This window comes from Nerophis lumbriciformis, linkage group LG32 (genome assembly GCF_033978685.3).
Source record: "Nerophis lumbriciformis linkage group LG32, RoL_Nlum_v2.1, whole genome shotgun sequence".
Lineage (NCBI taxonomy): Eukaryota > Metazoa > Chordata > Actinopteri > Syngnathiformes > Syngnathidae > Nerophis > Nerophis lumbriciformis.
Window position 1 is genome coordinate 24,158,733 of NC_084579.2, and position 25,083 is coordinate 24,183,815.

General features: G+C 40.2%; 1 protein-coding gene across 2 annotated transcripts in view; it reads right to left on the reverse strand.

Moving 5' to 3' along the window:
* Positions 1-983: 983 nt before the first annotated feature.
* LOC133574945 (eukaryotic translation initiation factor 4E-binding protein 2-like) overlaps positions 984-25,083 on the reverse strand; it is a 40,884-nt gene continuing 16,784 nt past the window's right edge. The window contains exons 2-4 of one of the 2 annotated variants that reach the window (XM_061927320.2): positions 15,603-15,791; positions 1,327-1,383; positions 984-1,228 (exon numbers count right to left, since the gene is read on the reverse strand). In XM_061927320.2, coding sequence (XP_061783304.1) covers positions 1,197-1,228; positions 1,327-1,383; positions 15,603-15,791 — 278 coding nt within the window. In that variant the 3' untranslated portion in view covers positions 984-1,196. The remainder of the gene's footprint in view (positions 1,229-1,326; positions 1,384-15,602; positions 15,792-25,083) is intronic. The other variant, XM_061927321.2, reaches the window with a different exon arrangement.

Sequence of the window (25,083 nt, forward strand, 5' to 3'; positions counted from 1 at the left end):
GAACAAGGACCACACAGGCAAAGGACGCGTTGTACAGCGGCAACAAACATCTAGCATGGACACTCAAAATGATGTTTTGTACTTTTCATTAATTTAACTACAACACTGACTGAAGCACTATGGTACACAAAGTACAGAACATTGTTTCTTAATGCAAGAAATCTACACATTTTTACATGATGCAAGTGCTTTAACTTTGAGATGTTTTGGTCACATTGACCCATTTGTTTGTTTACATTGTACATTAAATCAAGTTATTTATTTTCAATTACGAAGTTTGTGAGTGAATACTTAGTACATAAGTTATTTATTTGGACGTCAAAGCTGATTGGCTGGCTGAGACCGTTAGCGGCCAATCAGGATACAACTCCAATTATGATGATTATGTTGATTTTACACTGAGTAAACTATGTTACAAAGGATTACATTTCTACCATTTGTAAGATAAATGCAATAATGTCATGAGCATGGTTAACTAGTTATAAAATATAACAATTAAAAATAAAATGTATTTTTATGAAGTAAACATTTTAAGAAGTGAGGTAACATCACTTAACATAACACATCAAATAAATAATTGTCTTTATAAATCCATTTGCAAATACAGTACAAGTGTTATGCTTGTGGATGGTTGCTGCTGGCGAGACCTCAGGATGCAGCGAAGGTAGGTGACGTGCAAGCAGAAGGTACTTTTATTAGTGACAAAAAATGAGGAAGCACCAGCGTGGCTACAGAAGTAAATTACGAGTGAGCAAAAATGTGACAATAACAAGGCAAGGCTAGCCAAGACAAGGTCAGGCGAAAACAAAATTTGAACAATGAACCAGCGTCCAGCTCAAGAAACAGTGACACTGGCACATGAGGAGAACAGCGCATAGAAGCAGAGAAGAAATTCACAGCAAGACAGACCAAAAACAGGAAGAGGAACGAAAATAGAGCGCTGGACAGGAAGAAACACTAAAACACAAGAAAAACAACACACATTTCCAAAACCGTCATGATCCATCATGACATTTTGTCATAGTTTATCGTGCACATTCATTATTACAATACAAATGTAAATCCCTTTTAAAAAAAACTGATTAGACATTCCACATTCTGAAGTTTTTAATAGGACTGGTCTAAAAAAAATCTTGTGTACTAGCACTAGCACTAAACACTGATAATGAAGTTGCAATGACTTGTTTTAATCCTCTTCAGATGTCCATGTCAAACTGGGCGTCATCTCCTAAAGGAAGAAAATAATGCATTTAAGAAAACAGCATCATTATATGATGTGTTCAATAAGGGCTTTAATGCGGATTAAACCATCATTTTATTAATCACCTGCAGCGCTGAATGACTCAGATGTCTCTGGCGATGCATTTTCTCGAAGTAGTGTAACTGTCATGCATGTACAAACAAGTCAATATGGAAGATACAAAACAGCACCATGGCCTTCTTGATGGAAACATTTGAGTGCAAAAAACAAACATATACACTATAATTAAAGAGTTTTCTTTTCACAAAACAGTTCTAGCTTTAGTCCACACGAACACAGATACTTAATAAATGCATACTTATCTCTGCGTTCAGACCTCTTGTTCACATGCAAACATTTGTATTTAAAAACGCAAACTTTTGCAAACGCTGGCCAAGCCAAGGTAAAGATATCCAAAACTTTCCGCTCGGCGTATGTGTGTACACGGCACAAATGGAGACTTGCACTCCTCTGATGACGTCACGGTTGTGTCATTTCCAAAGCTCAACAACAATGCCTTGCTTGCTTTAAACACACTATAAGAAGACTTGCTGTATGTTTGAACGTAAATATGCTATTTTTACACAACATTGATGAATAGACGAATCAGAATGGGCTTTGCAACATTCTCGCTGGTGCCAATGACAGTCAGCTCTTTGGATGCTGTCGGACCTCCAGCTGATGGAACAACGTTGACAAGCAAGACTTTTTGCTGTGGGTCATACATATGTATGTATGTATATATATATATATATATATATATATATACATACATACATACATATATATATATACATACATACATATATATATACATACATACATATATATATATATATACATACTGTACATACATATATATATATATACATACACATATGTATACTGTATATATATGTGTGTATATATATACACATATATATGTATGTATGTATATATATATATATGTATATATGTATATATATATGTATACATTTATATATATATACATACATACATATATATATACATATACATACATATATATATATATACATACATATATACATATACACATACAGTACATATATATACACACACACACATATATATGTGTGTGTGTGTGTGTGTATATATATATATATATATATATATATATATATATATATATATATATATATATATATATATATATATATATATATCTCAGTGACGTGCGGTGAGGTTCATGGCTGGTGAGGCACTGACTTCATCACAGTCAGATTTACAAACATATGAACCCTAAAGAGTATCTTATTCACCATTTGATAGGCAGCAGTTAACGGGTTATGTTTAAAAGCTCATACCAGCATTCTTCCCTGCTTGGCACTCAGCATCAAGGGTTGGAATTGGGGGTTAAATCACCAAAAATTATTCCCGGGCGCGGCGCCGCTGCTGCCCAATGCTCCCCTCACCTCCCAGGGGGTGATCAACGGGATGGGTCAAATGCAGAGGACAAATTTCATTACACCTAGTGTGTGTGTGACAATCATTGGTACTTTAACTTTACACATACAAACTGTAGCACACAAAAAAGCACATTTAATAAAAAAAACGTTGTTATGGTCTTACCTTTACTTAAAAATGAAGTCCATGCACCGCTGTTGTGCTGGAAGAATGCACCCCCTGACGGGAGTGTTATATCAACTAAAGCCCTCACTTAAACTTTCCACGTGCAAGATTGAATCTATTTAAAAAAGTGTAACCGAGGGTTTATAAATGTCGCCTATACTGTATGAAACTACAAAATAACAAACACGGAGGCTCCAGTTTACACGAGGACCACTTTATTTACCTTCTTTCAAAAACCTCCGCTCCACTCCAACGTGTCAACACTTACGCTCTTAGCGCCTTCAAAATAAGAGCTCAAGGCATATACTGTATAACAGCGCATAACAGGAACTTAACATCACAAAGAGGAAAGCCCATAAAAATAGGTTATAAAAGTTATTTAATGAGAAGCCAAAAAGTGCAAAAACAATAATGTTCGTGTTGGAGGAGTTGTGAATTAGGTGCACCTGCAGTCTGCAGGTGTACCTAATGTTGTGGCCCTGCAGTCATTCACAACTCCTCCAACACGAACATTATTGTTTTTGCACTTTTTGGCTTCTTATGAAATAACTTTTTTAAATAGATTCAATCTTGCACGTGGAAAGTTTAAGTGTGGGCTTTAGTTGATATATCACTCCCGTCAGGGGGTGCATTCTACGGCGGAGGTGCAGGAGGCGGGAATACTTCCGGTTCCGGTTCACCGTGCGTGACTGCTCGCTGACTGCTCGCTGTTTCGAAAAAGCTAAGTATCGTTCTATTTGTGTGCTTTTAAATTGTTCTGCAGCTTTCTTTATTACTTTCTCAACATATTTAGTAGTACTATTTAACTTGCAAATCACCCGATCTCTGTCTCTCCACCCCTCCCGCAGCTAACTAGTAGCTAGCTGCTAAGCTAACGAAGCTAGCGCGGAGAAAGGCGTCGCCGGGCGCCGGTCAGAAGGAGTCTACTCCTGCACACCGTGACCAGGACTTCTCGGAAGACAGCAGGAACTTCACTCGGTGACAGAAAACACCGTGAGTATGGCTTCCTGCGCGTCTTGCACCTTACTCACGGAGAGGCTGGCTCTGCTAGAGGGCCGTGTCCGCCAGTTAGAGCAGAGTAATCTCGTAACTTTAGATGTTGCGGACACATCTGCTAGCGTTAGCTGTAGCGAGCTAACTAGCCCAGCCTGTAGCAGTCCTAAGCGGCCTACAAGCTACGGTGTACCGGTTGAGACGCATAATAGATTTAGCTCTTTAGCTAGTCCTACACCCCAGTCTACCGGGCACCACACCTTAGTCATAGGGGACTCCATCACCCGAAACATAAAGCTTAGCAAACCAGCCACAATTAAGTGCATCCCGGGGGCCCGAGCACCTGACATTGAGGCTAATCTTAGGGAGCTAACTCGCAACAGGCCTAGTAAACACGTACGACAGGCTAATCGCACCACTAGTTATGCGAATATAGTTGTACACGTTGGCTCCAATTACACTAGAATGAGACAGTCAGAGATTACAAAGAGAAACATAGCCAGGACTTGTGATCTCGCTAGAAAGATATCCAGGCATCAAGTAATTGTCTCTGGCCCCCTGCCTGCGAGAGGCAATGATGAGAGATATAGCAGATTAGTCTCGCTTAACAAGTGGCTGGCTAGCTTCTGTAGACAACAGGGACTAACGTTTATTGATAATTGGCCCTCTTTCTGGGGCAAACCAGGCTTGCTGATGAGGGACGGCCTTCACCCTAACCAGGAAGGCGCCATCATCCTGTCTAAGAACATAGACTACTGTTTAAGTCACATTTGACTAACTACACTAGAGCAAGCCCGGTCACAGGCAATTACAGAGCCTGCTAGTCCGGGTGAGGAGTCAGTTAAGCTAGAACTAGCCAGCACCAGGCTGGATAATTCCTGTACGCATAGCAATTTTCTTAGAATAACACACAACTCACATAATGTGTTTTCTGTTGTGAATGTGTCCGGGGTAGATATGCATTCTACTGAGGTGGCAAATCATGATGCGTTCAGTCGATCGCAGCATCAAGCAAACAATCTGAAAATTCCCGTCGTATCAATTCCTAGATATGGTCGAAACTATTTAAAGTGCACTACGTATAATAAACGCAACATTATTAATATTTCTACTACGGATAATTAAAAAAAAAACTCGTCAAAACAGCCCAATACTTAGCTGTGGTCTTACACAAATAATAAATGAACCTACGCATCGCAACGGCAATACGATAGATCTAGTGCTGGTCAGGGGTGTCACCACCTCCAAAGTTATGGTACTCCCGTATACTAAAGTAATGTCCGATCATTACCTTATAAAATTCGAAGTTCTGACTCATTGTCAACAAACTAATTATAATAATAACTGCTATAGCAGCCGCAACATTAATGCCGCCACAACGATGACTCTTGCTGACCTACTGCCTTCGGTAATGGCACCATTCCCAAATTATGTCGGCTCTATTGATAACCTCACTAACAACTTTGACAATGCCCTGCGCAAAACCATTGATAGTATAGCACCGCTAAAACTAAAAAGGGCCCCTAAAAGGCGCACCCCATGGTTTACAGAGGAAACCAGAGCTCATAAATTATCATGTAGAAAGTTGGAACGCAAATGGCGCGCGACCAAGCTTGAGGTTTTCCATCAAGCATGGAGTGATAGTTTAATATCGTATAAACGCATGCTTACCTTAGCTAAAGCTAAATATTACTCAAATCTCATCCGCCTCAACAAAAACGACCCTAAATTTTTGTTTAGTACAGTAGCATCGCTAACCCAACAAGGGACTCCTCCCAATAGCTCCACCCACTCGGCAGATGACTTTATGAATTTCTTTAATAAGAAAATTGAACTCATTAGAAAGGAGATTAAAGACAACGCATCCCAGCTACAACTGGGTTCTATGAACACAGATACAACTGTATCTACGACGGATACTGCAATACAAAATAGTCTCTCTCTTTTTGATGAAATAACATTAGAGGAACTATTACAGCGTGTAAGTGGGATAAAACAAACAACATGTTTACTTGACCCACTCCCTGGGAAACTTATCAAGGAGCTTTTTGTATTTTAGGTCCATCAGTGCTAAATATTATAAACTTATCACTTTCCTCTGGCACTGTTCCCCTAGCATTCAAGAAAGCGGTTATTCATCCTCTGCTCAAAAGACCTAACCTTGATCCTGACCTCATGGTAAACTACCGACCGGTGTCCCACCTTCCCTTTATTTCGAAAATCCTCGAAAAAATTGTCGCACAGCAGCTAAATGAACACTTAGTGTCTAACAATCTCTGTGAACCTTTTCAATCCGGTTTCAGGGCAAATCACTCTACGGAGACAGCCCTCGCAAAAATGACTAATGATCTACTGCTAACGATGGATTCTGATGCGTCATCTATATTGCTGCTTCTTGATCTTAGCGCTGCTTTCGATACCGTCGATCATAATATTTTATTAGAGCGTATCAAAACACGTATTGGTATGTCAGACTTAGCTTTGTCGTGGTTTAACTCTTATCTTACTGACAGGATGCAATGCGTCTCCCATAATAATGTGACCTCGGACTATGTTAAGGTAACGTGCGGAGTTCCTCAGGGTTCGGTTCTTGGCCCTGCACTCTTTAGGATTTACATGCTGCCGCTAGGCGACATCATACGCAAATACGGTGTTAGCTTTCATTGTTATGCTGATGACACCCAACTCTACATGCCCCTAAAGCTGACCAACACGCCGGATTGTAGTCAGCTGGAGGCGTGTCTTAATGAAATTAAACAATGGATGTCCGCTAACTTCTTGCAACTCAACGCCAAGAAAACGGAAATGCTGATTATCGGTCCTGCTAAACACCGACATTTATTTAATAATACCACCTTAACATTTGACAACCAAACAATTACACAAGGCGAATCAGTAAAGAATCTGGGTATTATCTTCGACCCAACTCTCTCGTTTGAATCACACATTAAGAGTGTTACTAAAACGGCCTTCTTTCATCTCCGTAATATCGCTAAAATTCATTCTATTTTATCCACTAGCGACGCAGAGATCATTATTCATGCGTTCGTTACGTCTCGTCTCGACTACTGTAACGTATTATTTTCGGGTCTCCCTATGTCTAGCATTAAAAAATTACAGTTGGTACAAAATGCGGCTGCTAGACTTTTGACAAGAACAAGAAAGTTTGATCATATTACGCCTATACTGGCTCACCTGCACTGGCTTCCTGTGCACTTAAGATGTGACTTTAAGGTTTTACTACTTACGTATAAAATACTACACGGTCTAGCTCCGTCCTATCTTGTCGATTGCATTGTACCATATGTCCCGGCAAGAAATCTGCGTTCAAAGAACTCCGGCTTATTAGTGATTCCCAGAGCCCAAAAAAAGTCTGCGGGCTATAGAGCGTTTTCTATTCGGGCTCCGGTACTATGGAATGCCCTCCCGGTAACAATTAGAGATGCTACCTCAGTAGAAGCATTTAAGTCCCATCTTAAAACTCATTTGTATACTCTAGCCTTTAAATAGCCCCCCTGTTAGACCAGTTGATCTGCCGTTTCTTTTCTTTTCTCCTCTGCTCCCCTTTTCCTTGAGGGGGGGGGGGGGGGGGGGGCACAGGTCCGGTGGCCATGGATGAAGTGCTGGCTGTCCAGAGTCGGGACCCGGGGTGGACCGCTCGCCTGTGCATCGGCTGGGAACATCTCTGCGCTGCTGACCCGTCACCGCTCGGGATGGTGTCCTGCTGGCCCCACTATGGACTGGACACTTACTATTATGTTGGATCCACTATGGACTGGACTCTCACAATATTATGTCAGACCCACTCGACATCCATTGCTTTCGGTCTCCCCTAGAGGGGGGGGGTTACCCACATATGCGGTCCTCTCCAAGGTTTCTCATAGTCATTCACATCGACGTCCCACTGGGGTGAGTTTTTCCTTGCCCGTATGTGGGCTTTGTACCGAGGATGTCGTTGTGGCTTGTGCAGCCCTTTGAGACACTTGTGATTTAGGGCTATATAAATAAAGATTGATTGATAAAGATTGATTGATTACTGCGAGCCTCAGCCAGTGCGTCTTTTGCAGCCGTTTTATGATCGCTCAGCACAAGAAATACGTTACACACATACAGTTGTTGACAAAATACACTGTACATTATATACCTCAGCTAACTAAACTATGGAAAAATGTATAATATAATTCATATAGCAATACAGTCTCACTGCACAGCAGGCCAGCAGTTAGCCGAGTCCGCAATCCATGGTGAGGCACAACGCAGTGACGTGCTTCAACTGGCTGCTGTTCACCGCACCGTCTCTTCTCAGTATTTGAACGGCAAATGTGAAAATTCAGCGATTTTAAATAAAAATAATCTAAAACTGGTGAAGTTAAATGGAAAATAACTTTATAGTATAATCACTGGATACATATAACAATTTCATAAATTTTTTTTCATTTTCCTTTTTTTTTCTTTCCATGATGGCAGGTGAGGCCACGCCTCACCTGCCTCTAGTGACTGCACGTCACTGATATATATATATATATATATATATATATATATATATATATATATATATATATATATATATATATATATATATATATATATATATATATATGTATATATATATATATATATATATATATATATATATATGGGCAGCACGGTGGCAGAGGGGTTAGTGCATCTGCCTCACAATACGAAGGTCCTGAGTAGGCTTGGGTTCAATCCCGGGCTCGGGATCTTTCTGTGTGGAGTTTGCATGTTCTCCCCGTGACTGCGTGGGTTCCCTCCGGGTACTCCGGCTTCCTCCCACCTCCAAAGACATGCACCTGGGGATAAGTTGATTGGCAACACTAAATTGGCCCTAGTGTGTGAATGTGAGTGTGAATGTTGTCTGTCTTTCTGTGTTGGCCCTGCGATGAGGTGGCGACTTGTCCAGGGTGTACCCCGCCTTCCGCCCGATTGTAGCTGAGATAGGCTCCAGCGCCCCCCGCGACCCCGAAGGGATTAAGCGGTAGAAAATGGATGGATGGATGGATATATATATATATGTGTGTGTATGTATGTATGTATGTATGTATATATATATGTATATATATATACTGTATGTATGTATATATATATATATATATATATATATACACATATACACATACATACATACTAGAGATGCGCGGATAGGCAATTTATTTCATCCGCAACCGCGTCAGAAAGTCGTCAACCATCCGCCATCCACCCGATGTAACGTTTGATCAGAACTGCACCCGCCCGCCATCCGCCCGTTGTTATATATCTAATATTAATTAAAAAAAAAAAAAGGGTGAAAACTACGCGAATTGCACCTTGTGCAGACAAGATTTTTCGATCGGACACGGAGGAATTAGCGATGTAAAAGACCACGTTGGGACAAAAAAACACAAGTCTAATGCCGTTGCTAGCGATACAAGTGGAAAACTTTCAACGTTTTTCGTCGCCCAAACAGATTCTTTGGATGTGATAAATGCCGAAGTTTTATTTACGGAGGCAATAATTGAGCATGGACTTCCAATCGCACTGGCTGATCACATGGGACAGTTAATAATGTAATGCAACCTTTAAAAATCATTACGCGGTGATCGCGATCCCAAAAATAAACTTTTCTTGCATGATAATGTCCAGAAAAATTCGCTTTATATTACTATAGAGTCCTTTTAACGAATGAGTTTGATGGTTTATCACAAACCTTAAATGAAAGAAGTCCTTTGTTCTCCTGCACAATGGCCTTGCTTCGTGTTTGGTGCGCGTGTCGGCTGTATTTCACAGCACGACATACTGTTAAAAGTGTTTATACTATTTATACTTTCAATTAACAAATTGAAGTCTTGTGAAAGGTTGACAGGATAACTGGCATTAACTGTCAAAATAATTTCAAACTATTGAAGTTAGCTTACAGAATAAACATGTCAATCAATCCATATGATTTTTGCTGTAATATTTTTGTTTTGAAAAGTCACTGTGACTGATAGAAAAGTGATGGTTTTAGCAACATTTTAACCTGTCTGAATGCTAATAATCATTTTGCGTCGGGGGGCGAAGCCCTGAACCCTCCACCAGGACTTTGTCCTGGACCTACCGGGGCCTGCGGCCCTTGGACCCTGGCTACTAGGTTTTTCTGATTTAAAAGTTGGCAGGTATGGTGAGGTTATAAAGCTTTTGCCTGTTAAAGAAAGGAGACTGATCCAATGGAGCACAGACTTGCGCGTGCCACGCTGTCACGACCCAGACGCACACCAGTGCGCAATCATATGGGAGCCGCGCTGAGCGCACCTCCAAGCGCGTCTCGCTGCCGGCGACGGCCAGGTATGGGCCCACGCTCCAGCGCCATCCATTTTCAGGGCTAGTTGATTCGGCAGGTGGGTTGTTACACACTCCTTAGCGGGTTCCGACTTCCATGGCCACCGTCCTGCTCTCTATATCAACAAGGGTGAGCCCCACCCCTTTCGTGAGCGCACTGCGCGCGGAGTGACCCCTGTTACGAGCCCCCGGCCACGGGGGTGGCGGGCAGGTAAGCTGCTTACCTGCTGCGCGTGACGCCGGCTGCGGCGAAGGCGGACGAGGCGGGGTGTCGGTGCGGTGGTGACCCTGGACGTGCGTCGGGCCCTTCTCGCGGATCGCCTCAGCTACGGCTCCCGGTGGGGCCCTCTCGGGGGAAGGGGCCTCGGTCCCGGACCCCGGCGAGGCGTCCCTTCTCCGCTCCGTAAAAGTGTCCATCTCTTTTCTTTTTTTTTCTTCTGTTGTGGCATATGCAGCAGGTGCCTGCTCGTTTTTCGTATGTGGGTAACAACATTTAACTATGTATATATATTTCCGAATTGGTTTAACTGCCACCCGCAAAAAAAAAAACAAAAAAAAAAAAAAAAAAAAAAAATCTAATTAATCCGCCCGACCCGACCCGCGAGCGGATAAAATCGTATTTTTTTAAATTTCATCCGCCCGATCCGCGGACAATCCGCGGACTCCGCGGTTGTGTCCGCAAACCGCGCATCTCTAATACATACATACATATATATATATATATATATATATACATATATATATATATATATATATATATATATATATATATATATATATATATATATATACACACATACATACATATATATATATATATATATATATATATATAAATATATAAATATATATATACACACACACACATACACATTATGCGGTGTCTACGAATATGATGTCTATTGTTGACACAGTCGGTGCTTTAGCTTGTTTCTTTTCTCGCTATTCACTAAGCTTTGTCTACAGTATTTTTCTTATTCAAAATGGGTCCAAAAAAGCCAACAAACCAGCCAGGTAAAAAGGAAAGAAATGCTGTAGAATTACAGTAGACCTAGAGAGAGAACCTCGGTAGAGGACTTTTCCTTCGGAGCAGTAACATGTTGCCCCTCCACCACATTTTTTTCTCTCTCATTCCACTCTCTATGCATCAAATCTCTGCATTAAATGAGTTTGCCTCCTTTTGTGGGGTGCATGCCAAAACGTTTGCAGGCACCAAGGTAAAGAAGTTTACTTTTTTAATGGTTGTAGCAAAATGGTTGGTAAACTTTTTGAGAGCACCAAATTAATTGTGTTTGCATGCGCGTTAACATTTGAGGTTGCCTTGTTGTTTCGTTGTTTTGATAATAAAGAGACTCTTAATTCATTACCCCATATGTTTTTTTAATTTTTTTTAATTTTTATTTTTTTTAAATATGATTTATTTAGGATTTTAAATTTTTACAACACATATACAGCAGTGTATAATGAAATGTTATGTTTGTTTGATATACATAATAGTGTTTTCAAAGTGTGCATTATTTTACTGAAAGAGGGACTTTTGTCAAAGTTTGAAATATTTATTCATGTTTACATTGTTCCTTATGGGGAACTCTGTTTCACTATACACACTTTTCCATTTACAAACCATCTTTAAAAATCCATTAAGTTTGTAAATCAAGGTTCCGCTGTACTAGATAATGGTGTGTACTGAGCACACTGTATATTGACACTTAAGACCAGAGAGGATTGCGGAGATACTTCAGGGGGGTCGTACATTTTTTGTTTGATTACAGTTTTAAAGAAATATTTTGTTCATAGTGCCCCTTGCAATTTTTTCACAAATTTAAAAACTCATTAACATTGATTCAACATACTGTAGGGAAAGGAAAAAAGTATTCGGTCCGGAGCTAGTATTGGAGCCACGTAGCTCACACAGTTCTACAGCAACACTAAAAAAGATTACAGTAACAACATATTTTTTGTTATTTTACACGGTTCAGTATGTCTCCTATGCAGCAGTGTGCTGTAGAATTAAACATTAACATAATAAAAGCAAAGACAGAATAAATGGGCACAGATATTAGCCGCACATTTGTTCCTGATTTTTTCACTGTCACGAGCAATATCATTAAAATAAATTAATATTAATGTTCATGAAAGCTGGAGTGGTCATTGACTTTGTGTTATTTGAGTGGAGAAGAGGAGCTTATACTTCCTGTTTAGTTTGGGACAATACTTTAAGAAGGTATAAACGCATGAAAGACAACAACAAGGGTTAAAGAAGGTAGCTACAACAGCAAGATAACCTTGGGAATTAAAGTGTGTGTAACCGAGGGCCCTCTTATTGTATAGTTGCATCCTTTTGTCTCACGAGCGTCTCCCTAGGGAGGTCCTCGTTGCATGTCCCACTGGGAGGAGACCCCGCGGCAGGCCAAGGACCAGATGGGGGGATTACATCTCCTCTCTGGCCTGGGAACGCTTCGGGATTCCCCAGGAGGAAGTTGCTAATGTTGCTCTGGAGAGGGAAGTCTGGGGGTCTCTGCTGGAGCTGTTGTCCCCGCGACCCGATTCCGGATAAGCGGTTGAAGATGGATGGATGGATGGATCCATTTGTCTTACATAGTAATATTTTTACATACGTTTAAGTGTTTTAAGAGCATATAAAGTGTTTACAAGTGTGTGTGTTAACTGTGTGGAAGGCTTTCAAAGAGTTTAACTGCATATCATACTTATAAAAATAATCAAATAAATTGTGTCACTACTTTGCAGACATTCACTTACTACAGTGGGGGCCTGCAACGTCACCCCCTGCGATAATCGAGGGAAGACTGTATGTAGTTTAATGCAGTCAAGCAGGATGGATGCATGCAGTGCTTTTATAGTGAAGACAGAGTGTGGTTTTGGAGCGCTTGATGAAGGTATTGTGTGATGTGACTTTGAGAGACAAAGTTGGATTCAAATAACAATAGTAGTAGCTCAACAACAAGTAGTTGTTCCCTTTTTATTACAATTCATTTAATCATTGTGTTTAATGTTTTTATTTGTGTGTTTTATAAGTTCTTCTGTATACACTGAGTGACTTAGGAGTAGGGATGTCACGGTATGAACATTTCTTATCGCGGTTATTGTGAACAAAATGATCACTGTTATTATTATTATCACTGTATTTTTAAATGTGATCAACATTTTCAAAAAGTACTTATACTGAAATCTTCTAACCAAATTCACATTCGTAATGATTTCCTTTGTAGAGGAAACATTATTTTAGATAAACACACCGTTTCATAAACCTCAAGTAGACATTTAATGTGCAAATGAAAGCAACACAGACATTATAAACAAAGTAAAAAAAAAACAAATAAATGAAATGTACGGTATGTGAAAATTGTGTAAGATAGCACTTTATGGACATAATAAAAAAATTTTTTTTTTAAAGAACTTAGAATCTGATGAAGACGTAACTGCACTTTTTGTCTATATAAATAAAAATAGTGTTTATGCATGAGATCGAGTCTTACACATAGGGCTGCACAATTATGGCCAAAATAATAACAAATATTTTTTATCAATATTGAAATTACGATTATTGATTAGGTTAGGTAAAACAGAGTTGTGGTGGGGCGTGAATGTGACGCAATCATGTAATTTGTAAAGTCCAATAAAAAGGCCATAGATAAACGTTATCCATTTACTTAAAGACAAATATTTGTCTTTTTGTTAATTAATAATATCAACATGTCATCTTTTTCTCATTACATAATGCTTTATCTCTATTTTTACTTTTTGATGGAGAGAGGTTTATTTTTGTAAAGTTATGTACATTTATATGTACATGTACGTGCTGTATTGGGACAGATCCATTCAGAGTTTGAGCAGAAATATGTCGTATAGGATCTAACTATACACCATAAAACATGAACAAAATGCTATGACACATTAATGGTTTTTAAAGTAATTACTTTGAAAAAAATAAACATGTAATGTAAAAAAACCATGGTGTTTACTTTTTGATATCAATATAAAACACAAAGCAGTTTGGCTAATGAAGATAAAGTCTAATAAACAAGCTTCGTTCTTCTCTAACAATGCCTCCACGTGTTTCAGTTTAACAGTTTGGCCAACAAAAATAAACAGGAGTGATACCTCTCAAATCGAATACAAAACCTTCACAGCCTGCGTTCAATTCGATGAGATTACAAAACATTGTCTTGTATTTATGTTATTTGAACATTGATACAGTTAGCAGTTCAGTAAAGGACGAGTGAGCATCCCAGTAAACAAACTAAAGACTTAAGTCAAAGTTCCAACGATCGTCTCACACACACTGGGTGTGGTGAAATTTCTCCTCTGCATTTGACCCATCCCCATGTTCAACCCCAGGGAGTTGAGGGGAGCAGTGAGCAGCAGCGTGCGCCGCGCTTGGGAATCACTTGGTGATTTAACCTCCAATTGCAACCCTTGATGCTGGGTGCCAAGCAGGGAGGCAATGGGTCCCCTTTTTATAGTCTTTGGTATGACAGGGCGGACACTCTAACCACAAGGCCACTGAGCTGGACTTTATAAACATCGCCTGCTGTCATTAACTCTGACTCACAGCAGCTGAGAAAATTAAAGCAACATCAAATATTTTTCTCCTTCGTTGTATACTTTTAGTGTGAGACAAGTGCGTTTGTCTCCAATATTGTTCACACCTGTCTCCATCTAAAAATAGCAGTGCACTCTTAAACGCACGCCGAGATCCACGGAAATGAAGTGAGGGAAAATGAAGTTGAACCAAGCGCTCGGCTATGTTTACTCCGAGGGGAAATCTCCGTAGCAAAGTCCGTATGGTTGTCATCAGCCATGTTTCTTAAAGCCAAACGAAGCATGTGCGCATGCATCAGCGCTGCCCGGACTGTGTATCCAGGAAGCAAGCAGTGTTGCCGAAATGCATTAGTAAATGACGCTTTTTCGGTAATTAAACATTTAAAGGGTATTACTGACCGTCAGGAATTTTACCGGGGTTTATCATTACACCGTTTACTGTTACATCCCTACTTAGGAGTTAATTGATGTATATTTTAGGTGCAAGTTCCGACTTGCACTAAAAACCTGTAGAGACCATCTGTACTTATTCCCTCCAATGAGGAAAGAAAAGTGAGTATTGACCAATAACAAGGTACCTTTAGGACCAGTTTGATTTAAAACAATTATATATAAGATTTATAAGTAAGAGGTCCCCGCTCAATCTCTCCATCAGTTTGGGGCTCCTTGGCCTGGAAGACCGCTGCTGTAGACCGAATCTGGACATGTTTACGATGAAGTGTACTCACTTGTGTTGCTAGTTATTTAGACTTGACTCCATTTCAGAGAACATCAATCTAGACTGTTTTTCAAGCTGAACACTGACCACTTTAAGATATATCCAAGTATCATTCCTATAGTATGAAAATATATAATATAAATTCTAGCTAAATATGAGGAGGAAGTAGGCAATGTTTACCTGCACTCTCTGCATGTAAGCTGTGTTGCTCAGCGTCACTGCTCTCAGTCAGCTGGTTTGTCTCGGTGGAGGACTCCCGTTTGAGTGACGTGGTGACTCCTGGAATGTCGGGGAGTTTTGGAGGTGTGCGAGTCAGAGGAGAAGTCCGACACTGAAGTAGGAATTTCCTGTCGTAGATGATCCGAGTTCCTGCAGACCCAGGGATGAGGAATGAGGACAGAGATGTTTCAGATTTTAGCAACACAATAAATAAATATTATTTAATAATCCTGTGAGGGAAAATTATTGAGTGACAAAAGTGTGTAGTTGTAGATGATCACAATGTATCCAACCAGATGAGGACAACGCCAGTGGATGAATTCAATACTACAGGGTTTGAAAGTGTGCCGTGGAAACAATTCATTGTGGGTCTTGCGGTCATCTGAATAGCTTATTTACACGCTGAATGCAAGACTCTGTCCTGAAGATTCGTTTTTTCTGTATAAAGTTCAAAACATAGCGCAAATTAACTGCCACAATGGTTGTCATTATTGCTGCAGACAAAAAAATGTTTTGGTGAAATTTGTCTAATTTCCAGCGTGGAAGCAAAGTCTAAGGAAGTCAAGTTAGTGAGCTAAAAAAGACGGCGAATAGCCTGGGTAGCAGCCTTGAGACGATTAAACATCACTTTTGACTAGGGCTGTCAAAGTTAACGCATTAACTATAAATTTAAATAACGGCACACATTTTTTTATCGGGCGATTAACGTGAACACTTTCTTTATGACGCCTGGGTTGTGTTGTAGCGGGGGAACTTGGCTGCAGTTCACTTGCTGCTGATGAGAGCAAGCAGAAATGGACAAAGGAAAGTCTACGTTCTGGAAGTATCAGGTTCAAAGCTAGGACAAGTTGTTCTTCCGACAAGGAAGGACTATTTTTTGCCGTGAACAGAGGCGATATCTCTGCAGCAAATGCCTGTTGTGCGTGTGTGTCGGTCTAGAGGTGGGTGGTTCTTCAATTCCGTTTTGAGATTACAACTAAGGTGCAGTGATAACATAACATTTATATCGTTACTCTGACTGCTTTAGTAAGTAAGATGGCATTAAAGCTCAACAGAAATGAAAGATGGTCGGCATGATGTCGAAAGGAGACTTTTTTTTTATTGCACACAGACATTAAAACATGTCAAGACACTTTCTCAAAACAATCACATACTTTTCTGGCTTCAAAATAAAAGCACTACGCTATACATCTGATTAACTATATTTAGGGTTTCTCCTTAATGTACAGCTTCATATTAGCCGACACACCAAACAAAATAAAGTAATATAATGTATTGTAGTGTCCAGGAGAAAACAAACAAAGTCTGACTTTATTTTGAGCTTTTATGGCCAATTTTATGCTAACAACGGGCCCGAATCCAACAAGATTGGAGAAATCTCTCTAAAAATTGTTTTTTTTAATTCTCAACAAGGTACATTGTACAATAAGCAGCAACAATTTAAAAATAGAACAAGACAATATTATGTAAGAACAAATGTATATGTTAATACTATTCTTAGTAAGAGAATTAAAAAAAAAAGTATATTAATTTAATTAATTTATTTCATAGAAAATCATGCGATGACATCATATCGACCACGCTCCTAATCACCCCCCGCCCCCTCCGCCCCCCACCGCCACAGGTATTTTGTCAATTTAGTGGAAACCGTGATATTAACAAAATAAAAATGTCTCACATTTTGATCATGCTTTGTCAGAGATGTTTTGTTATGTTATTATGTGATATTTGCAACTACAAAAATGCTAGTACATCAGTTTAGGAATATGAGGGCAGGTGGGGTGGGGGGTTCATGGCTGGCTGAAATATTGTTTATGAAAAATTACACCTGTCTGCAATTAATTTTGAGTTAATATGAACAATGCGATTAATCGCGATTAAATATTTTAATCGTTTGACAGCCCTACTTTTAACACCATCACCTGGAACATGTTGGTGTGTTCACAGCATTGTCAGATTGGTAAGTTTAAATCAAAGCATGTTTAATGCAGTTTCACACGTAGCATTTTGTAGGCTGTTAGCGCTAGCTAAGCCAGCTACGGGCTACAAACAACGTACAGTATTTTTGGAAAAAAGCAAAGCACCTATTCATAGATCTATAACTGAGAAGACATTAAATATTTTTCACATTAGTGCACAGTGTATTTCAAGCTGAAAATATAAGTAAATTAAAATAAAGTTGTCCAGGTGACACCACACAGTGGTGTGACAAGTCCTGTTGACCTACCTCTGAAATTACGACAGTCCTCTCTTTCATAATATAAATTCCGAGGTCTTGCACCCAACTGAAGTTGGTTTACCCGTGAACCTTAACCGACTTAATATTCCAAAATTCTTTACAAGATACAAGATACAGGACCAGTTAGGCAGCTTACTCAAATCTCTTGTCCATTGGACGTGATAATATGGATCAACTCTACCAATTGTATTTATTTTTTAAAGTGTCATGATCCATGGCCCGGATCATGTTTTGTTTAGTCATGTTCTGTTAGTTTTGGACTCCCTTAGTTCCTGTTTTGTGCACCTCTGGGTTTGTTGTGGTTACCATGGGTACTGATTGGGTTCACCTGCCTCTGGTTAGTGGTTGGCACGCTCACCTGCTGTCGAGCACTAATCAGAGAGCTATTTATTCACCTTTCTCGCCACGCTCAGGCTGGCTTCGTTGTTTGCTATATGCAACAGCTTTGATTCCTGTGCCAAGTATCGCCTTAGCTTCTCGTGCGTTCGGCACGCTTGCCTTTTGTTGGTTTCCTGTATTTTTGTAAGTTGGATGATTTATGAGGAATAAATCATATCCTACCTCACGCTTTTGCCCGGAGTTGTCTGTCTGCATCCCGGGAGAACAACCCACACAGTAAGATGCGACCCCCACGTGGCATTAAGGTAGCGAGTCTTTGGAATAGGGTACAGTTTGTCTCAGTACAGTCCGTGCCCGGCTCCCATATAGCATTGCGAAATCATGTGCCCTTTCGAGCCCTATATAAAGAACATTTTCATCTTACCAAGATATTTGGCATAATTCTATGCTTCCAACTTTGAGGAAACACATTAAGGGAAGGTATTTTTCTGCAAAAGTCCATTAAGTAGTTTTTCGGGATACGAACTGTCTTTTGGCTAACCATTATAGTCAAGGTTGCGAGTAAAAATATGGGTTACGAGCCTCCACATTGTTAGTTTGTGCAGCAAATGCCACAGTGAATCCAGTAACATCTGACCAAAACATCTGGTCTTACTTGCTGGCCTAGGCTTGTCACTACAGTCAACATCACTTAGTTTTTCCAATCATGGTTGTCTTGGCTTTCAAACAAATATAAGCCTAAAGGACGCCTCGGGACGGAATTCTCAACGCGCTGCGGTATCATTTACTTGTTGTTGTCGTTTTGCTTGAAAATCGTCAGGTTGTAGTGGGTGAGTGTTGGAATAAGCAAATAATAAACTGATGAAATATGTGTGTTGTGAGTCTATGCTATGTCAACGTAAACAAGCAAACTCAAAGCCGACGCATACATTAAACTGTTCGCTCAAACCCAAATCAATAAAACAAAAACAAAACAGCGTCACTTAAACGCTTTGTACAGTAGCATCGCTAACCCAACAAGGGACCCCACCCAGTAGCTCCATCCACTTGGCAGATGACTTTATGAATTTCTTTAATAAGAAAATGTAACTCATTAGAAAGGAGATTAAAGACAACGCGTCCTAGTTAGAACTGGGTTCTAAAGTTAAAGTCCCAACGATAGTCACACACACACACTAGGTGTGGTGTGACTATGTGAAATGATCCTCTGCATTTGACCCATCCCCAAGTACACCCCCTGGGAGTTGAGAGGAGCAGTGAGCAGCAGCGGTGGCCGCGCTCGGGAATCATTTTGGTGATTCAACCCCCAATTCCAACCCTTGATGCTGAGTGCCAAGCAGGGAGGCAATGGGTCGGCGTGGAAGTGGGACAAAACAAACAACATGTTTACTTGACCCACTTCCTGGGAAACTTATCAAGGAGCTGTTTGTAATATTAGGACCATTAGTGCTAAATATTATAAACTTTTCACTTTCCTCTGACATTGTTCCCATAGCATTAAAAAAAGCGGTTATTCTAAACTCTAAAAAATTGTTGCGCAGCAGCCAAATTTACACTTAGCGTCTAACAATCTCCATGAACCCTTTCAGTCCGGTTTCAGGGCAAATCACTCTACGAAGACAGCCCTCGCAAAAATGACTAATGACTAATGATCTATTGCTAACTATGGATGCTGATGCGTCATCCATGTTGTTGCTACTTGATCTTAGCGCTGCTTTCGATACCGTTGATCATAATATTTTATTAAAACGTATCAAAACACGTATTGGTATGTCAGACTTAGCCTTTTCTTGGCTTAACTCCTATCTTACTGACAGGATGCAGTGCGTTTCCCATAACAATGTGACCTCGGAGTATGTTAAGGTAACATGCAGAGTTCCACAGGGTTCGGTTCTTAGCCCTGCACTCTTCAGCATCTACATGCTGCCACTAGGTGACATCATACGCAAATACGGTGTTAGCTTTCACTGTTATGCTGATGACACCCAACTCTACATGCCCCTAAAGCTGACTAACATGCCAGAGTGTAGTCACCTGGAGGCGTGTCTGGATGAAATTAAACAATGGATGTCCACTAACTTTTTGCAACTCTACGCAAAGAAAACAGAAATGCTGATTATCGGGCCTGCTAGACACCGACACTTATTTAATAATAACACCTTAACATTTAACATCCCAACAACTATACAAAGGGACTCGGTAAAGAATCTGGGTATTATCTTCGACCCAACTCTCTCATTTGAGTCACACATTAAAGGGGAACATTATCACAATTTCAGAAGGGTTAAAACCATTAAAAATCAGTTCCCAGTGGCTTATTTTATTTTTCGACGTTTTTTAAAAATTTTTACCCATCACGCAATATCCCTAAAAAAAGCTTCAAAGTGCCTGATTTTAACCATCGTTATTTATATACACCCGTCCATTTTCCTGTGACGTCACACAGTGATGCCAATACAAACAGCAAGGTATAGCGACATTAGCTCGGATTCAGACTCGGATTTCAGCGGCTTAACACTGTCTGATAAGATAATTACTAACAACTATGAACTAGGTTTACAGCATATGAAATACATTTGGCAACAACATGCACTTTGATTTTCAGGCGCGCTAAGAACATATATTTTTCCACGATTTCAGCACTCAGGTTAACCATACCTAAATAGACACAAAATACTGCATTACACAAGACTACCCGAATGTACTCGAATGATTGAAAAAAATAAATGTTTTTAAGCTAAATTATTGGTAAACACAGTTTATGTATAATAATTTACGTATAACCGCGAGTAATGAATAAAGTTTTCATCAATTAATATATTCTGTAGACATACTAGGGATGTTCCGATCCAGGTTTTTGCACTTCCGATCCGATACCTATATTGTTTTTGCATTTCCGATCCAATACCGATACTGACCGATACCGACACTGACCGATACTGGCCTATCCGGGCATGTATTAAAGTTTAAAGTTATTTAGCCTACTTAGTTGTCAGAATCATGTTGAAAAGGGTTTTAGTACTCTTGATAACAACTAGCCAGCTGAATTAGGGGAGTTTGAATAATACACAATGGTTGGTAACAAGAAACTGACCTGTTTATTCAAGGATAAACACAAAATAGACAAAATTATACATGACAAACAGAAATGGCATCATTGAACTAGGGCTGGGCGATATGGCCTTTTTTTAATATTGCGATATTTTAAGGCCATATTGCGATACACAATATATATCTCGATATTTTGCCTTAGCCTTGAATGAACACTTGATGCATATAATCACAGCAATATGATGATTCTATGTGTTTTGATTGATTGATTGAGACTTTTATTAGTAGGTTGCACAGTGAAGTACATATTCCGTACAATTGACCACTAAATGGTAACACCCGAATAAGTTTTTCAACTTGTTTAAGTCGGGGTCCACTTAAATTGATTCATGATACAGATATATACTATCAGATATATACTATCATCATAATACAGTCATCACACAAGATAATCACATTGAATTATTTACATTATTTATAATCCAGGGTGTGGAGGGGGGCGCCTGATGTAAGTGTCAAAAAGACAGCCAAAAGAGCTTGATATGAGAATAAATCTAAAGTTATATTATAGGGTAGAAATGCAATAATTTGCAGGAAATGTAGTCTTGATTTTCAAAATGTTCTTTCAAGGCTTGCATGTCTACATTAAAACATTCTTCTTCATACTGCATTAATATATGCTACTTTTAAACTTTCATGCAGAGAAGGAAATCACAACTAAAAAAATCACTAATTTTTTTATACGGTGTTGATCTGGAAATTTTTGCCTCTGCATTTTGATGGTGTGGACGTGTGGCACCGAATGGAGATAAGCGTCTGGACAGACGTCACAATATTTGAACAATGATGACGAAAACTGTTGTCTCTGTTGTGTCCGTGTGTCGAAAATTGTTATGCGCTTATTTTTTTATTTGATTTTGTGCGTGGCATAGATTTGCTATGCGCAGAGGACGCTTAAACAGTGCGCAATTGCACAGGCGAGCACCTTAGAGGGAGCGTTGCTCGCACGGCTGCGCTAGCATCACAGCTAACGTTAGCCATGCTGCTACCTCTCTGCTCGGGGAGGACGTATACGTATGTGACGTATGACGTGACAGTATGTGACGTATGTCGTGACAGTATGTGACGTGTGTAAGAAGGTGCACTAGCTGTCTGTGAGAGGGAGACACAGGAAAGAGTGAGAAGAGCCTGTCGTGTAATGCCAGCAGCTAAAAGCAACTGCGTGAGGATTGTGGATGTGTTGAAGGTGTGCTGGAAAATGCGGAACGGAAATTACGTAGCAGCAGAAAAGTGCAATGTATTATTTAAATCGGTGCGTTGGAAAACACGGACCGGAGTTTTTTTTTTAAACTGGATCTGGATCGGCATTTTCCCATGCCTTGCCGATACGCAATTTTTGGCAAATATCGGCAGCCGATCCGATCCAAATATCGGATCGGGACATCTCTAAGACATACCCTCATCCGCTCTCTTTTCCTGAAGGCTGATCTGTCCAGTTTTGGAGTTGATGTCAGCAGGCCAGGGAAGCTAGGGTCGATATTCTTCTCTTGATCATCTTCGGTGGCATAAGGGACGGTGTGAGCCAAGACATCCAGGGGGTTTAGCTCGCTCGTCTGCGGGAACAAACTGCCGCCATTGCTTGCCGTGCTACCAAGGTCCGTTGTCCCTGAATGGCTCACACACTCCGGCAGATTAAATGTGGGTCTGGCGGCAGATTTCTTTGACTTTATCGTTGGAAATGCATCTGCTTTGAGTGTCGCAGGACACATTCTTGCCATCTCTGTCGTAGCATAGCTTTCGTCTGTAAAGTGTGCAGAACAAACGACTGACCATTTCGTCGGCTTTTCCACACCCTCGTATTTTGAACAAATTTCGTCAAATTTCTTGCCACTTTCGCATCTTTGGGCCACTGGTGCAACTTGAATCCGTCCCTGTTCGTGTTGTTACACCCTCCGACAACACACCGACGAAAATGAGAAAATGGCGGATTGCTTCCCGATGTGACGTCACACAATTCGTTCCATTTTGTCCACCAGCGATGCTGAGATCATTATTCAAGTGTTCGTTACGTCTCGTCTCAATTACTGTAACGTATTATTTTCGGGCCTCCCTATGTCTAGCATTAAAAGATTACAGTTGGTACAAAATGCGGCTGCTAGACTTTTGACAAGAACAAGAACGTTTGATCATATTACGCCTATACTGGCTCACCTGCACTGGCTTCCTGTGCACTTAAGATGTGACTTTAAGGCTTTACTTATTGCGTATAAAATACTAAACGGTCTAGCTCCATCCTATCTTGCTGATTGTATTGTACCATATGTCCCGGCAAGAAATCTGCGTTCAAAGAACTCCGGCTTATTAGTAATTCCCAGAGCCCCAAAAAAGTCTGCGCATCTCCACAAGTCTCCATATCTGCGGTCCCCTCCAAGGTTTCTCATTGTATCCCATTGGGTTGAGTTTTTCTTGCCCTGATGTGGGATCTGAGCAGAGGATGTTGTTGTGGCTTGTGCAACCCTTCAAGACACCTGTGATTTGTAGTTTCTGTTTAGATGGCTCCAACAATGGGAATTAAGAAAGTGAGTGTGAAGAAGAAGAAGAAGAAGAAGAAGAAGATGGTATCTATTGTAGTGACGACTATGACTGGTTTAATATGGATTTGCAATCACTTCAGGGTGTTGGGTCAGGACAGCAATTATGCATTCAGGTGAGTGAAGGAGAAAAGATGGATTGTCCAAGTCCAGATTTGTATTTTCAATTGTCTATTGAAGACGTGCATGAGTTGTTCATTTGTGTGTGTGGTTTCCTGTACAAATCAACAATCACAATCATTATAAATCAACTAAAGTGACCACAATGCAATGAAATATAGGCACAAGCCTGCTACAATGCTGTTGAAATATACATCACTTAGCTGTGTATACACATGTATATAAATGAACAGAATTTGAACATCCCAGCTCTAAGTAATATATTGATTAATAGAAGGTAAATAGCTTCACAACAATAATTCTAAATTGGAAATTGGGGCTAACAAACATGTCCAAAACTACAAACAGGCCCCAACCAGAGTATGATATTCAGCTAGCAGTTAGCTTGTGAACTTGATGCCAAACAGCCATTAGACTACAATAAAACTGACTAAATGAGTTGCAATACAGTTTTAAGCACATAAGTGATATTAAAGTGTATATAAAGTAACTCCCCTCTGTATTGACGCACACTGCCAATTAAACAATTGACAAGGAAGATTGGCAACACTAAATTGGCCCTAGTGTGTGAATGTGAGTGTGAATGTTGTCTGTCTATCTGTGTTGGCCCTGCGATGAGGTGGCGACTTGTCCAAGGTGTACACCGCCTTCCGCACGATTGTAGCTGAGATAGGCTCCAGCGCCCCCTGCCACCCCGAAGGGAATAAGCGGTAGAAAATGGATGGATGGATGGATGACAAGGAAGTTCACCTTAACTTTCAGAGCTTGCTGATGCAATGATGCGTTCAACGCCCCCTCAGGTGTCGTAAAAGTGAACTACACTCAAGCAACCCAATGACACAAAAAGAAAACAAGCATTACTGAGACAGTCTTTTGTACATTTATTGGATTAAAAAAATTAATAATCGAAAACATGATGGGGTCTATCACTGCTAGTCTGCACCATACTGAAGCAGAATGAGTCAATAAGGCCAGCCAAAGACGTTAAATATAATATCTTAATGGCGGATATTCATCCATAATGGTATGGAGAAGCTGCTGATAGTGTGTTTGACAAATGAGCAGCTGGAAGGCGATACTGTAAGAGTCCACTCCCCTAAGT